Below are 15,103 nucleotides of genomic sequence, written 5' to 3'. Positions count from 1 at the left end.
CCCTTCCCCTGGGGGGCAGAGGGGAGATCAGGACACTGACAGCCCGTGAAAGAGGACAGGCTGCTTTGAGAACCACCCTCCTCACAGGTGCACAGTGCTTTACAGTTTGCAAAACATACCAGGGTTTCCCTTGACCCTCATAATAGCCCATGTGAAGTGAAGAAGCAGCCGGGAGTGCTGTTCCCATTTTGCAGATGGTAAAGCCCAGACCCAGAGAGGGGTAGTAACTTACCCAGAGTCACACAGCATGTCAATGGCCAAGATGAAACTAGAAGCAGGAAAGAGAGAAGGCTAGGCCCCAGGGAACAGGCCCGGAGGGAACCAGGGCAGGCGCAGTGGGCCCAGGAAAGGCCTCACCTCTTATCTGAAGCTTCAGACAAGCCTGGAGCTGGCACAAGGGACAGCCTGTCTACACGCTGGGTCACCAAAGGAGTGGGGACGGGAGAGGGTGTGTGATATTGGCCCAGGCCCCCGGGGCCACAAGCCCTCAGCTGCCTCTGATGCCAAGGGGCAGACAGCTGGGCTCTGGCCTGGTGGCAGCTGGGATATGTGTCTCCGGGGAGCAGCAGAGGGAGACTGGGCCCAGCCCAGGAGGCCCCGAAGCCACCTCCCCTTGAGACACAGCCGCGCTTGCTGGCTCCGCTCCACAGCTCCTCTGGGCCCCGCTTCATGCAGCTCAGTTCAGCAACTATCCCGCAGCTCCCAACCTGAGCAGCATGGAAAGGCAGGTGACTGGGCCCAGGGGAGACCTTGGGGTGAGGACCCAGAAGGAATGTGTGTCCAAAGGGAGCCCCTGACGGAGGAGGGACTCGGGGCTGGGACAGGACAGCCAGATAAAGGCAGCTGAGCAGCACAGGCTAAACGCTGCCAGGACTCTGAGACATAGCCACTGGGCATCAGGGAAGGCTTCCTGGAGGAGGCGGTATTTGAGTAGGTCTTGAAGTATATGTAGGGTTTCCCTGAGTGAAGGAGTGTGTGTGTGTGTGTGTGTGTGTGTTGGGGAGTCTGGTGGAGCCAACAAGATGAGACAGCAAGGTTCAGAAATGGGCAGCCTGGTATGAGACAGGGGGTTGAAAAATGACAAGCAGTCAGTACCTGTAAGGAGCTAATGGAAAGGGAGAAGGGGCCGGGCTGAGGATGGCTTTGAGTGACAAGTCTAGGAGGTAAGAATGTCTTGCTAAGGGGGAGAAAGTCAGACCTCAGAAGGAGAGGTTTGTTTGCTTTTTTTTTTTTTTTTTTTTGAGGAAGACTGGCCCTGAGCTAACATCCATGCCCATCTTCCTCTGTTTTATATGTGGGACGCCTACCACAGCATGGCTTGACAAGCAGTGCATAGGTCCACGCCTGGGATCCTGAACCCTGGCGAACCCCAGGCCGCCAAAGCAGAGGGCGCAAACGTAACCCCTGAGCCACCAGGCCGGCCCAGGAGAGGACTTTTTATCTGGGGACGGCTTTATCCGTGGACCTGACTTAGAGGAACACATGACCTCAGGAAGCACTGCGAGACGCTTGGGGTCGGACCTGGCTTCGAATCCTTGCTCTCCTGCTAACATGCTGTGCGCCTTGGGCACACGCCTCACCTCTCTGAGCCACCATCCACAGGGGACATGGGAACGTGCACCCCTGCCTAGCCCCCCGGCTGCTGCGGGAAGCGAGGTTGTGCAGATGGTTGGGAAAGAGCTTTGCGAGCTACAGAGGGCCGGGCCCCCACACCACAGCGGTGTCACTCCAGACAGAAGGAGCAGGCTGCAGCTCAGAGTGAGGGGCCGCCAAGGCCCACCCCTGCCGCCCCCTCCTGCCGCTGCCAGCGCGAGCTGTTCCTTCCCCAATGACATCTGCCTGGGAGAAATTTGAAATTTAAAACTGGCAGCCCCATTACTTCTCCTCGGCCTCCTCGGCTCGCCCGCCTGCCCCGGTCCCTCGGCAGCCCTGCCTGGAGCAGCCCCAGGGCTGCCCTCCACTCAGCTTCCGGTCTCCAGCCCTCTCTCCGGCCGGCCCTGGAGCTCGGCCCTCGCCCCCTCCTCCTGTGCAGCCCTGGGCACCCTCCAAGCCTGCCCCACCCCCTGCCCCTGAAGAGGCAGCAGGAAGAAGGAAGGAACAGACCTGAAGCCCAGAGGCCCGGGTTCAAATCCTGGCAGAGCTGCGTGGCCTCGGGCAGGAGCAAGCCTCTCTGAGCCTCGCTCTCCTATCTTACAGCAGGAGAAGCACGATGCTCAGCCCTCCCACACGAGGCAGATAGGCGCTGCTCCCCTACTGTATGGGGAGGTGTGGGGGGGCTGACTAAAGTGAGGATTCAGAGGGGATCCAGGGGTGGGCGTCCTGCTCCTGAGGCTCAGGTCACCGTGCCCGGCACAGGGCGGTGCCCAGGCTGGAGACTTGCTAAGTGGTCAGGGCGCCCACTGTAGAGGTCAGTAAACAGAGACTCAGCGAGAGGCGCGATTTGTGAGATCACACAGCCAGCTAAAGGGCTGGTCACAGTGTGACCTACAGGTCCCCCACTCCGTCTGTACACCGTGCACCGGGAGTCCGTTGGAGGCGCAGGGGGGCCCCCGGCCAGCAGAGCGCGCGGCTCCTGCCGGGGTGCCGCCCCCATCAGCACCCCGAACCCCAAGTTCGAGCCTCCTCCTCTGAGGAGAGGAGGGCGCCACGCTGCCCCGCGCCTCCCGAGCCTCGCGGGAGTGCGCCCCAAACTCCAGCCCCCCGCCCCGCGGCCGGAGCGGCCGCCGCCTTGCCAACCGCGCGCGCCCCGTGTCCCCACGCCCCGGGCCCGCGCGTACCTGCGGCTTGTCACGCTGCCGGTCCTCAAGTTGGGAAGCGCCGCCCATGGTCTTCCACCGGTCGTTGACCATCTTCCGGCAGGACTGGCGGGGCCGCGGGGCGAGGCGCGCCGCTGCGGAGCGCAAAGGCGCCGAGGTGGGCGCGGGCTCCGGGGCCGGACGCGTTCCGCCCGCCGGATCCCCGCCTCCGTGCCCCGCGCCGGGGCTGCCCGGGCCAGCGGGCGTGCGTGTGCGTGTGCCGTGCGGGTGTGTGCCGGCGTGAGCGCGGGTGTGTGCGGGTGAGAGCCGGAGCGGGAGCGCGAGAGCCGCCCGCCGCCCGCCTGCCGCTCGCGCTGCGCGCCGTCCCCGCTCCCCGCTCCCGCGCCTCCCCCTGCGCGCTCCTCTCCCGCCTCCCTCCCTCCTTCTCAGTCTCCGTGTCTTTTTTGTCTCGGACTCTCTTTGCCTTTTATTGCTCCCCTGGTCTCCGTCTGACACACGCGCGCGCGCGCGCACACACACACACACACCGCAGACTGCATGGTTCAACTCCACCTCCAAAAAGGCAAGAGGAAGGAGGCAGAACGGCCCCACACCCCTGGGGCCAGCCGGGAGGGCGGCAAACAGCCGCGGGCAGCCCGGCTCTGGCCGGCCCGGAGGGGCCTGGGAACCCCGGCGGCGCCTCGGCCGGCACAAACTTCCTCCCGCGCGAGACTCGCGCCAACTCACCGTGCGCGGGGGGCGCGGCGCCGGGCGGGCCTTGGGGCGCCCCCGCCGAGCCGTCGGGCGTCTCCCGGGAGCGGCGCAGGGCTCACCCGAGACCCGGGCTGGGCAGGGCGTGGGGGCCGGCCGGAGTGCGCCCCCTGCGGGTCCCCGAGGTCTCAATCCGGGCCCCGGGGCAAGTGCGCCCTGGCGCGGACGCTGCGGCCACCCGGGACGGTCCCCCTGCCGCCCTCGACCCGCGAGGCCGGCCCTGGGGGCGCCTCGGCCAGAGTCCGCAGACCCGCGCCCGGGCGGCACGCGGGCAGAACGGGGGTCCCCGCCGGCGCCGCGGTCGCGAGTACGAGCCGCTCCGCGCTCTGCCCGCGTTCCCCAGGCGCGCCCCGCGCCGTCGCGGCCCCCGCCTCCACCTCGGCCCCGGAGAGGAGGAATTTGCGCTGGGAGGGGGCTTCTTAGTCGCCCCCTCCCACCAGCAGCACTTTTTAAAGCATTTAATCCGCCCGGAGCCCTTCGGAGGTAATTGACAAAGTCCTTAATCTGCGCCGTTAACGAGCTGCTATTGTGGCTTCTGACCGCGAGGCGCCCACGCGGCCCGACGCCCCCTCCCCGGGCCACCGGAGCCAGGCCGCCTGCCCCTCCCCCGCCTCTCTTTCCGACCCCTTATCTTCTTCCCCAGCTTCAGAATAGGCACCCCCGTTCCCCGCCGCCCCTCTTCTCCCCAAAGCTGTTTTCCGGCTCCCGGGGCGCCTTGGCCCGCCGCGCTGTTCCCTGGCAGTGCCTTCGTCTCTCTCCCACTGGCTGCCAGTCTGTCGCCCCATCTTCGTCCCTCGCCGGGCCCCTCTCTGAGCCCTGCATGGGGCTGCCTGGGAGTGGGGGCCGCGCCCAGCCTGTGCGGGACACTCCCTGTACCCGGAAAACTGAAGTCGGGGCACCCTGTGCCTCATGCTGTCTGAGCACTCACCCGCCAGAAGTTGGTTCACAACCCGCCAGCTGCTTGTCTGACGCCTCCCCTTCCTTTCAGGGCTGCTGGCTGGCCTCACCTGCAGCCCCACCCCAGCCGCCCACAGGGAGGCCGCCTCGGGAGCTGGAGAGGATCTCATAGCACTGGCAGGGGGTCAGGGGGCTGGTGTGGAGTCCTGGCCTGTGGCTCTTCCTTGATGGCACCTATCCCCCTGAGCCACTCTCTTATGGATTAAAGGGATTGGCAAGTGACCTGGAGGGCCATCGCACTTGGACGGAGAGGTGTGGTAGAAAGCACAGGGCCTGGCTGTGTGGCCTGGGGCAAACAACTGTGCCTCTCTGGGCCTGTTAACCCTCCTGGGAAGGGCTCCTGTGAAGTTCTGAGAGAGGGCTGGCCACACTGAAGCACCTGAGTGGGGCTCAGACTTGCCCGCTATGACCTTGGGAAGATTTCCTGTCCTCTCTGAGCCTCAGTTTCCTCATGCAATAAGAAACTGCAGCCTCCTCCTTCTTAGTGGGGGATTGTGAGGTTTGCAGGCATGTGGCTGGGACTGCAAGTCTGTGATTCCAATTCGGGGAGAAGATGTAAGCTCCAGAAGTGTGTATGCACAGACAAGAGCTCATCCTGGAGGGCCCTGGACTGAGAATCTGGGGGCAGGGGGCAGGGGGCAGGTGCTAAGGGCCAATGGAGATTCTCGGTATGCGCTATGGGTGGTCCGGGAGACGGCGCCCTGGAGGAGGAGGGGCGCTAGCCGGGCCCTGACGGCAGGGGCATCTGGACGCTGAGGAAGCCGCAAAGCAAAGGCAGAGAGTGGAGAGGGATGGCAGCCTGCATGGGCAGGTGCACACGGGACGGTGCTGGCCTGGCGGCAGGACCTGCTCCCAGGCCTGCAGAGGGGCGGTTGGACAGGTGAGTGGGGGCCACCTGGCGGCTGCTCCTGGCACTGTTTGCTGTCGGGGCGTCTCACGGGCTCAGCCACAGGTTCCTCACCTTCCTGCCCGAGGCAGGCAGGAAGTACATGTGTAGGGGGTGGTCCCCACCCATCACCTTCTCGCAATGATGTCCTTGCTCAGCAGCCCAGAAACAGGGTCACCCCAGTGCAGCTCTGGCACAAGCCTGCAGGCAAGAGCTTAGCGGTTTATGCACTGCGTTCACCCGACACACGGGGCATTGTCTCAGGAGAGCAGAGGGCCACCCTCTGTTCATCAGCCAAGATCTATGGGAGAAAAAGCACAGCCGACCCCACAGAGAGGACGGTGCCCCCACCCTCTGATTTTCTTCTGACAAAGCTGTGTCTGCAGAGCCCCAGGGACGAGCCCAGGTGTGCTCAGCTGGCCGGGGTGGGCTCAGGGCTTTCTAACCAGCCAGAGACAGGGCACTCCAGGGACCAGCCAGGACTGGGGACCCCCAGGCTGCCTGGCGTCAGACCCGAGGCTGCGCTGGCACCCCTGCCACTCCATGCACATCCACTCACGCTCCTCTCTCGGGCTCACCGATTCCTCATGTTCCTACTTTTCACCTAGACGTGATGGCCCCACCAACGGAAAACTCCCATCTGGGATTCCTTTTTTTTTTTTTTTTTAAATTGGCACCTGGGCTAACAACTGATGCCAATCTTTTTCTTTTTTCCTTTTTTTTTCCTGCTTTATCTCCCCAAACCCCACCCCGTACACAGTTGTATATCTTAGTTGCAGGTCCTTAGTTGCAGTTGTGGGATGTGGGAAGCTGCCTCAATGTGGCCTGATGAGTGGTGCCATGTCCGTGTCCAGGATCCGAACCCTGGGCTGCTGCAGCGGAGCGCAAACTTAACCACTCGGCCACGGAGCCGGCCCCTGGGATTCTTAAATTCCAGGGAGAAGGGCTGCGGTCCATCCTGTTCATCCTTTGGAGCTAGGACATGTCAATCATAGGTCATCAGCTGGCCCAAGACAGCTGCCCTTGGTCAGGTGCCCACCACAGCCCAGTGGAGGGCATGGCTGCTGGGGTCCTGACACCTCCCCGAGCAGGGAGTGGGTGCAGGGCGGGCAGCGAGGGATGCCAGCATTGGGAGGATGGAAAGGAAGAGGGCCAGTGAGGGAGCCGAGAAAGAGTGGCCAGGGACATCGGGTGACAACACTGGGGGGTGCTCCAGTTGGACTGGCCGCAATCTGTTGAGCATCAGCCCTGTGCTGGGCACCCTGCATCCCCCCAGCCACCCTAATAAGTGGGAGCTATTGTTATCCTCAGATTATGGATGAGAAAACTGACTCAGAAAGGTAAGTTACATAACATGGGTAATAGGGCTATTAATAAAAGGGTGTAATTAATAGCCACCACTCAGTAAGCATTTTCCGTGTGCTGGGTACCATTCATTAGCAATATATCTTATTTCATGTAATCCTCATGGGATTAAAATGTGTATTGAAATGTAATATCCCCATTTTATAGATGAGACAACTGAAGCTCAGAGAGGTTAAGTAATGTGGCCAAGACAACACAGCGAATGATGGGGCCAGAATTTGAACCTAGATCTCTACACTGCCAGAGCCCATCTTTCTCACTTGCCTCTGTCCTCTCGGATGCCTAGAGCCAGGCCTGAGACATCCAGGGAGCACTTCGGAGCTGGCATACAGCACAGGTTCAGCAAACGTGGGCCGAATGTCAAATGTGCTTCTCTCGTGGGGCCTGGGGGACTGGCTGGCCAGGAGGTCGGGACCTCTGGCCCTCGTCCACCCAGCCTCTGCCCTGCACTGCCAGGGGCAGTCAGCTCTCACCATCAAGCTGGTTCAACTTAACTCTGACACTCACATTTATCATTAAAAATAAATTTATCTTGGCTTCCCGTGGCACGGAAAGCTACTGTGCAGTGATTCAATGGGCTTGTCACCCCTCACGGTTAGGCACGGGGAGCTGAACAACTGGACAGTCTCCAGCACCAACCCCTCATTTCTGCAGCTGGAGCCAGAAATGTACAGTGGGCTGACGTTTAATTTAGAATCCGGCATACCTTGACATAAACCCATAATACAAAGACGGGGGCCGGGGGAGGGGGTGCTGCCAAGCCCGGCGGGGGCGGAGGGGTGTCCAAGTGACAGGGCGGATTTCTTTCTTTCTTTCTCTTTTTCTTTTGCTTTGTCAACACTGAGTGGTGATGACAGACGAGAGGGCTCGATCAAAGGCGAGAATTAGCATGGAGTGAACGCCTGTGTGTGCACGTGGGTCCGCGCATCTTTGTGCTGATGCGCTGTGCGTGGGCGGTGGGTCTGTGCCCCGGGTCCGCTGGGATGCTGTGTGTGGCATCTTGCGGCATGTCCGTCAACTATAACCAGAGAAACCCTTGCCAAGGCTGGCGCGTCAAAGCTAAGACTGGCACCCAGGGTAGGATGACTCGGTCATCACGGGCAGGACAGCGCCTGCCTGTTGTCTTCCTGTTCCTCAGGTCCTCCGACACACAGTGGGTGCTCAACAAACAGAGCAGGACGAGAACAATGTTATTCTAAAAGCTAGGAGCAGAGTTCTGGTTTTTTATTCAGCAGAACATCCTGATGGACTATTTGGGGATGAAAAGCTGAGGCTCGCAGCTGGCCGGGGAGGGCAGAGCAGGTCCTAGGAGCGAGGCAAGAAAGCAGGGAGAAACGTGGTTTTAGCAAAGTGCCTGGAAGGGGAGCAGCTGAGGGGGAAGGGAAGAGAGGCAGAGGGAGCAAGAGAGGGAGAGGCTCCCGGACCAGGCAGGGGTCTGGGGAGAAGGCTGGCCTGGGGACCACAGCGCTGGAGCACGGCGGGATGTGTGCCCTGGCGCGAGAGTGGTTTTCCGTGCTGTGCTGCAGGAGGGTTCCCTCGGCCAGCCCCCCATCTGTGGAGGGACTGCTCTGCAATGCTTGGGGGCAATAAGGAGCAGGCCCTACCCCCACCGAGGTCAGCTCCAGGCAGAGTGAAGGGTCTCGCCATACGATGGGTCCAGAATTCAGCCCAAGCAGGAGATCCGACCGGCAGGTGACGCGAGCTTGAGCCGTTTCAATGTGCACACACATTAGAGGAATGACGGTGGCTACCATTTTACTGAACGCCCGCTACGGGCACGCACTGTGCAGGCGACCTGGGTCTTCTCATGGAAATCCTCGCGAGAACCTAAGAGGCAGATGTATTATTTGTTATCTCAGTTCACAGATCAAGGGACAGCTGAAGCAGATGAAGGTCAAGGATCTTGCTCAAGGTTAGACGTCTTATGAACCTCACAGCTTGAATCTGAGCTCTGCAGTGGGACTCCAGAGCCCACAGCAGCGGAATTGGGGACCCCTACACAGCTAACACTTGAGTTACAAATGTTGGCTGTTGAATGAAAGGAACTGGTGTAGAAGACAAAAATCTTACACGTTTGGGTGCAACCAACGGCCACATTCCAGCTTACAAGCGGCCAAACTTTCAAAACTTGGCATGCCATGTTTTTATGCTGTGCTTTTTTTTTTTTTTTTTTGAGGAAGATTGGCCCTGAGCTAACATCTACTGCCAATCCTCCTTTTTTTTGCTGAGGAAGACTGGCCCTGAGCTAACATCTGTGCCCATCTTCCTCTACTTTATATGTGGGACGCCTGCCACAGCATGGCTTGCTAACCGGTGAACCCCTGGCCCCCGAAGCAGAACGTGCGCACTTAATCACTGTGCCACCGGGGGCCCCTATGCTTCTTTTCCATCCCGTCTCCTATGAGGTACCGTCTCCACCGTCCGAAGCCCCAGGAGCGACGGTCCCGTCAGCCGTTGTCTCCGCCGCCTCTCACTCAGTTCGTTTGCTTCCCGCGTGTCCTGTAATTTGGAATGGGGTTCCATCTTTGTGGGAGCTTTATCTTTGGGGATCCGGCGTGTTCTGGGCTGAGAATTCATCCTTCCCTGGAGGACTGGCTTTGTTTCCACTGGGCACCTGAGGACCCTCTGAGCCCAAGGCCGCTGTGAGTACTCATCTTGCACGGGGAATAAATTCAAACTGAAATCTCCATGCGGACGGACCTGTGGTTAATTCATAGCAGACACTCTTCCCTTGTCGTCTGCCTTTTCTCCCGCAGTTGGGATTTTTCTAGTCTCCCCATCTCCACATGGGTTCCGGGCTCCCCTTTTTTTCTGGCTCCTGTTGATTTCGAACTTTTTTTCAGTTTCGCTATACATTTAAAAGGATGTTTAGCTCATATCCAACTTGTGCAGGTGTCTAGTCTCCCGTACCATTGAAAACAAAAGTCCCTTCTCCTCTCGTGCCTGTTTTTAACTTTAAAAAATAACTGAAGTCTAATTTACACATAATAAGATGCACAGATCTTAAGGGCAGCCTTTGGTGAGTTTTGACCACCAGGCCAATCATTTCCACCTCCGTAGAAAGTTCTCTCGGGCCCCTTCCCATCTGATTTCTATCACTGTAGCTTCGTTCCGCCTTTTCTTGCTTGCTTTGTAGTGGAATCATTAGCGTGTCCTCTCCGGGGTCTGACTTCTTTTGCTCACCATCGGGCTGGTGAGGTTCATCCACGTCGTCGTGTACATCAGTAGTTTATTCCTTTTTGTTGCCCATAGGATTTCCTGTCTGGCTCTGCACCATTTTTTCTAACCACTTCCCTGTCGATAGGCATGTAGGCTGTTTCGGTTTGGGGCTGTGAACATTTGTACTCTCGTCCTGGTGCACACGTGTACGCATTCCTCGGGGCTGTCCCCAGGAGCGGAATTGCCCAATGATAGGGTGAGAGTACGTGTAACTTTATAAGAAACAGCCAAATTGCTTCCCAACATCGGGGTACCATTTGACACCCCGCTAGCCGAGTCTGGTGTGCAGGTGCCCCGTAGCTCACCCCTGGTTTCCTCCCAGTGTTCCTTTGTGCGCCCTGGTGGGTAACGGTGGCTCCGGTGTGTCTACCCGGAGTCTCTGTCACTCACCCACTCAGTTCATTCATTCACTCACTCACTCAGTCATTCTGCAACCATTTGCTGCAGGTCCGCCCCACGTGCCACGCCTCACTTCATCCATGCTCTCGGGATGGGCGGGGCAGCCTGTCACCAGGCTCATCTTCCCCAGGCCGGTGTCTCTTTCCCTATCACGCCTGCCAGAGGCTCTGTCTTAAAGCCAGGGCCGGGAGGGCGGCTCGGCTGTCATCTGTGCCTCCGAGGAAGTCAGTTTCTTGGTCAAACCTCAGAAATGTGTCAGCGTGTGGAAGGGCACGTCAGTCACCCTCCAACCTCCAGCCCGCCCCTCCCACCTTGCCAGCTGCATCGCCCGGCACCCACAACAGCAAGGACCCACGGGCCGGTGCCCTTATGAGAAACCAGCCAAATCGCTTTCCAGCGTGGTGGCACCATTGACCCTCCACCAACAGGGAGAGGGCAGAACAAATTTAAAGCCCGGATCTTCACGAGAACTAGGAGGGTTTTCTCCCAGGATGCCGGTCACTGAGGGTGTGGTCCTGGCTTTCTCTGGGGTTCTGGCCCCCTGCCTTCCTGGAGCCCAAGGCCTTGGGGTGGGGGTTCCAGGTGCCCCCATCTCCTGTCCAGGTGTCACCTGGAGAGGCAGGGGAGGCCGGATAGAGAAGGCCCAGCAGGCAGACAGGCCTCGGGGAGCCCCGCCTGTCCTTCTCCTCGGATAGGAACCCCTCCCAAGCCTCAGTGCTCAAGAGCTACGGTGCCCGTGGAAGCCGTCCCCTTCCGGAGACCCAGCCGAAAGCCCCCCACCGAGCTGAGCTCCCTGGGAGAGCTCTCACCTCTCGCCTTCATCTCCCACCTCCACTTCACTGGCGAGATCTTTCTGCAGGTATTTATTGAGGATCTGCTGTGTGGGGCTTCATCCCAGCGGACAAATGACAGCCTTTCCAAAGGTGACATGCCCTCTAAGAAAATGAAACAGTGCTGCCTACAGAGTGGCTGGGAGGTGGGTGAGGAGGTGGTGTTTGAAGGACGAGAAGGAGCCTGCTGTGGGGGCTCTGGGGGAGAGCCCTCCAGGCAGAGGGGGCAGAGGTGCAAAGGCTCTGAGGCAGGAATGAGACTGGCCTATGTTAAGACCTGATGGAAGGCCTTGTGGTTGGAGCACAGTGGACAGGGGGCAGGGAGGAGGTCAGAGAAGGAGGAGGGATGGATGGTGCCGGGCAGGGAACAAGTTTGGGTTTTACACCAGTTGTAATGGGAAACCACGGGAGGAGCATAGGTAGGGACACGATGTGAGCTGATGGACGGTTTTGCTGGTTCTTTTTGTTTTTTGGAAGATTATCCCTGAGCTAACATCTGCTGCCAACCCTCCTCTTTTTGCTGAGGAAGACTGGCCCTGAGCTAACATCTGTGCCCATCTTCCTCTACTTTATACATGAGATGCCTGCCAAGCATAGCTTGCCAAGCGGTGCCGTGTCTGCACCCGGGATCCGAACCGGGGAACCGCAGGCTGCCAAAGTGGAACAAGCGAACTTAACTGCTACGCCACTGGGCCAGCCCTGAAGGTTCATTTCAGCTGCTCTGTCGAGGATGGGCTCCAAGAGGGTCTCGGGGGAGGGCGGGGACCAGTGGGGGGCTGCTTGCAGCCGTGTTGGTGAGAGATGGAGCAGCTCAGGCCGAGGTGTTCGCAGTGGGTATGGAGAGAAGTGGACAGACGTGGGACCGGTTTTGGAGATGGAGCCAGGAGGCCTGGCTGATGGAGCAGATGTGCAAAGTGAGGCAGAGACAAGGGTGGTGCCGAGGTCTGGGGCCTGAGACTCGGGTAGGTGGTCGTACCGCTTGCCGAGATGGGGGAAACCCGGGGGAGGAGGACGTGGCGCTGTGACAGGAGCTCTGTTCCGGCTACGCGGAGTTCGAGATGCCTGTTAGACCTCCCAGAAGGGCATGGAGTGGGCATCGAATGCCTGAGTCTGGAGAGGTCCAGGCTGAGCCATGAGACAAGAAGAGGCCACGGGTGGGTAGTGGGCTCTGGGGTGGATGGAAGTGTTGCTCCAAGTCTTCCCTCTCTGCCAGAGGTTCCATATCGACGCCCTTTGCCCGGTGACTCTGCTGTCTGCCCCTCTTGACTTGGCCGTGTGACTCGCTTTGGCAGTGGGAACGTGGGCAGAAGCACAGAGCAGCATTCGGAGCCCCTAAGAGGAGCCCTCCTACACTTCTCTTGTGACCAGGAGAAGATCATGTCGTGGGAAGCCACTGGTCCCAGAAGGTTGCGCGACACGTGGCACAGGCCTGAGCCCAGCAGAGCCACAAGCCAGAAAAATAAGTGCTGTTGTGGTCAGTGTTGGGAGCAGTTACGACCCAGCATGATGGCAGCCACAGCTGACCCATCCCCGGGCAGAGGCAAGGCCGGCTGCCCCCTCACAGGGCAGCGGGAAGGAGGGGAGGAGGTGGCGCACTCAAGGACTCAGCTCGGGGTCTCGCAACAGGAAGCACTCAGCAAACACTCAATGGTGTCCCTAAGTTGAATTAATCGTGAGTCTAAAACAGAGACGCTTCCTGAAGCGCTTTTCCCAACTCTGGCTCCTCGTGGTGGCCTCTGCTGCAATCCGCTCCCCTCTCTATTTCTTCCTTCAGTTTCATACCTTTTGTTTCCAATTATAAAAATCACCTATTATCACTGTGCCCAGAGACGATCCTGGTTACCATTCTGGGGTCCTTCCTTCCAGTCTTTTTTTAAAGTTATTGCCAGAGACTATGTGACTGTTGGGCCGCGGGACCAGCAAAGTCTTGGGAATTTATTTGTATGTACTAATACGCAACACGGATGGGAGAGGATCTTGGCGGCGTTTTTTGTGGTCAGGCCCTCGGGGTCGAGACGGGAAAGTATCAGCTGCATTTCTCAACATCTACCATCTATCCATGCGGATGCCCTTGGATCTCTGCCCACAGCGGCCCTCAGCCCTCACCGTTCCAGAAGGTGCCAAGACCTGCAACGACACCCTCCCGCCACTGGCAGCCCTTGGCCTGTGAGGGCTGGGGCTTGGAGTCTGAAGGGTGGAGGATAAATACCCCGGCACCCTCCCACTTTGGTGAGGGCGGGGTCCACACTATTTCCCAGAGTCCCCTGGGGGCTCGTGCCCCGGGTGCCACAGCTACAGTGTGACACCATGCACACTCGGCGTTGGCTGCCTCCCTCCCTGTCTCCCCCTCCCCTCCCCTCACACGCTTCCTGGGATCACCTCCAAATAAACCACTTGTATTTACCTCTCTGCGTCTGGGGGAAGCCAGCACAAAGGAACCAGGCGCTGTGTCTGCAGACTGTACGTGTGTCTCCCCTTCCTTCTCACAATCATCCAGCAAATTCCAGCTTAACCCGTATTTTTGTAGCACCAACTGCTACAGCCGCGTGCCAGACGCTGGCGGCGCTCAGTGTGCAGACAGAGGTGACCCAGCGACTCTGCCCCAGCCACCAGGTCTTGCCCTCCACCCAGAGGACGGTCTGCGGCTGAAGCGGAGACGGCCCTTTCGGGCATGCATCCTGTTCTACCAGATTGAGGCTCTGTGATACAGAGCATTTCATAACCTGAGCGTGAGAATTTTCCCATGTTCTTAAAAATTCGGATCCTCACTTTTGAAGTCAGGCCTGTGTACAGAAGATCCCAGCTCGCATTTACGGAAGATGGGCTAGTGCCAGGGGCTGCACTCGGCAGGCCACATGTGCTAACCCATCTAATCCTTACGGGGATCCCTAAGTCCTGTTCTTCTCCCCATTTGCAGAAGGGGAAACTGAGGCACAGAGCGGGCACACAGCTGTAGTCTTACATCCAGGTCGTGGGACTCCAGAGCTGGGGTGAGGGGACACGGTGTTTGTAAGCCTCCCTTATTTTTGGACATTTGTTTCTGTTTCCTAGTTGTTGTAAAGAACACACAGCAAAGAGCCTTGCCTTCCAGCACCACCGGCCTCGCTAATTGCTTCCTCAGGGTGGACTCCTGGGAAGAGAATTACGGGGTCAAAGGGCAGGACCGTCTCTAAGACTCCACATCCCCATGGCACGCTCTGGCCTTGCGCTGGGAATCTCCCGCCTTCGTTTCACACCGTCTGGAGCTGAGCATCCAGCATCGGTGGGAAGCGTCCAGCCTTGGCCTCTCTCCGCCTGGTCCCCACCTGCCCAAGTCTGCACCTGACCTCCAGCCCGGGTCCTGTCCTGTACCCCGTCCTGGAACCTGGCAGAGGAGGTCTGAGGCTCTCAGTGAGGCCACTTTCTCCCAAAAAGGACGGGGGAGGAGGGTCTTAATGGAGGGACTCTTGGCACACAATGGGGGTTCGGTTATGATTTACTGAATGAATGAATGAATGAACAAGGCCCCTGGCTTACCTGGATCCACTCCCAGCTGCAGAGCAGCTCCTGTGGAGCAGCCTCCCCACTCTGAAGTCCAGGGGCAGCCCCAGGCCCGGAGAGCAGCTCTCAGCTGCAGGGGGCCGGAGGGAAGGGGCGCGCAGACCCAGACGCCTCCGTCTGCAGCCAGAACCCTGCAGCCGCCTCAGCCTCACCCACGTGGGCGCCTTCCCTGACGAGCGCTTGCCTCGCTCAGTGCTTGAACCTCGTGGGGGTCCCTGTGTACGTGTCCCCGGGCAGGGCTGCTGCGTCCCACACGGAGAGCAAGGACAGTACCACGGGCCCGTGCGAGGCTGCTGCCCTGTTGCTGGCTGTGTTTTCATGCTGACACAAGAGGGAGGCCAGGGCCATGTGGGTGACACTGGAAGGATTCTGGGTCAAGGGTTGGGGGGTGGAGGGGAGGA

The 15,103-nt window shown here is 59.4% G+C and overlaps 1 protein-coding gene across 1 annotated transcript in view; it reads right to left on the bottom strand.

The window, feature by feature from the left end:
• Window positions 1-3,117, bottom strand: part of FIBCD1 (fibrinogen C domain containing 1) — a 35,599-nt gene extending 32,482 nt beyond the window's left edge. Inside the window, exon 1 of the mRNA XM_014863308.3 lies at window positions 2,778-3,117. Within this exon, the coding sequence (XP_014718794.2) occupies window positions 2,778-2,849 (72 nt within the window). The 5' untranslated portion in view covers window positions 2,850-3,117. The remainder of the gene's footprint in view (window positions 1-2,777) is intronic.
• Window positions 3,118-15,103: the final 11,986 nt, after the last annotated feature.

This window comes from Equus asinus, chromosome 10, assembly GCF_041296235.1.
Source record: "Equus asinus isolate D_3611 breed Donkey chromosome 10, EquAss-T2T_v2, whole genome shotgun sequence".
Classification (NCBI taxonomy): domain Eukaryota; kingdom Metazoa; phylum Chordata; class Mammalia; order Perissodactyla; family Equidae; genus Equus; species Equus asinus.
This window is presented reverse-complemented; position numbering and strand designations above follow the sequence as displayed.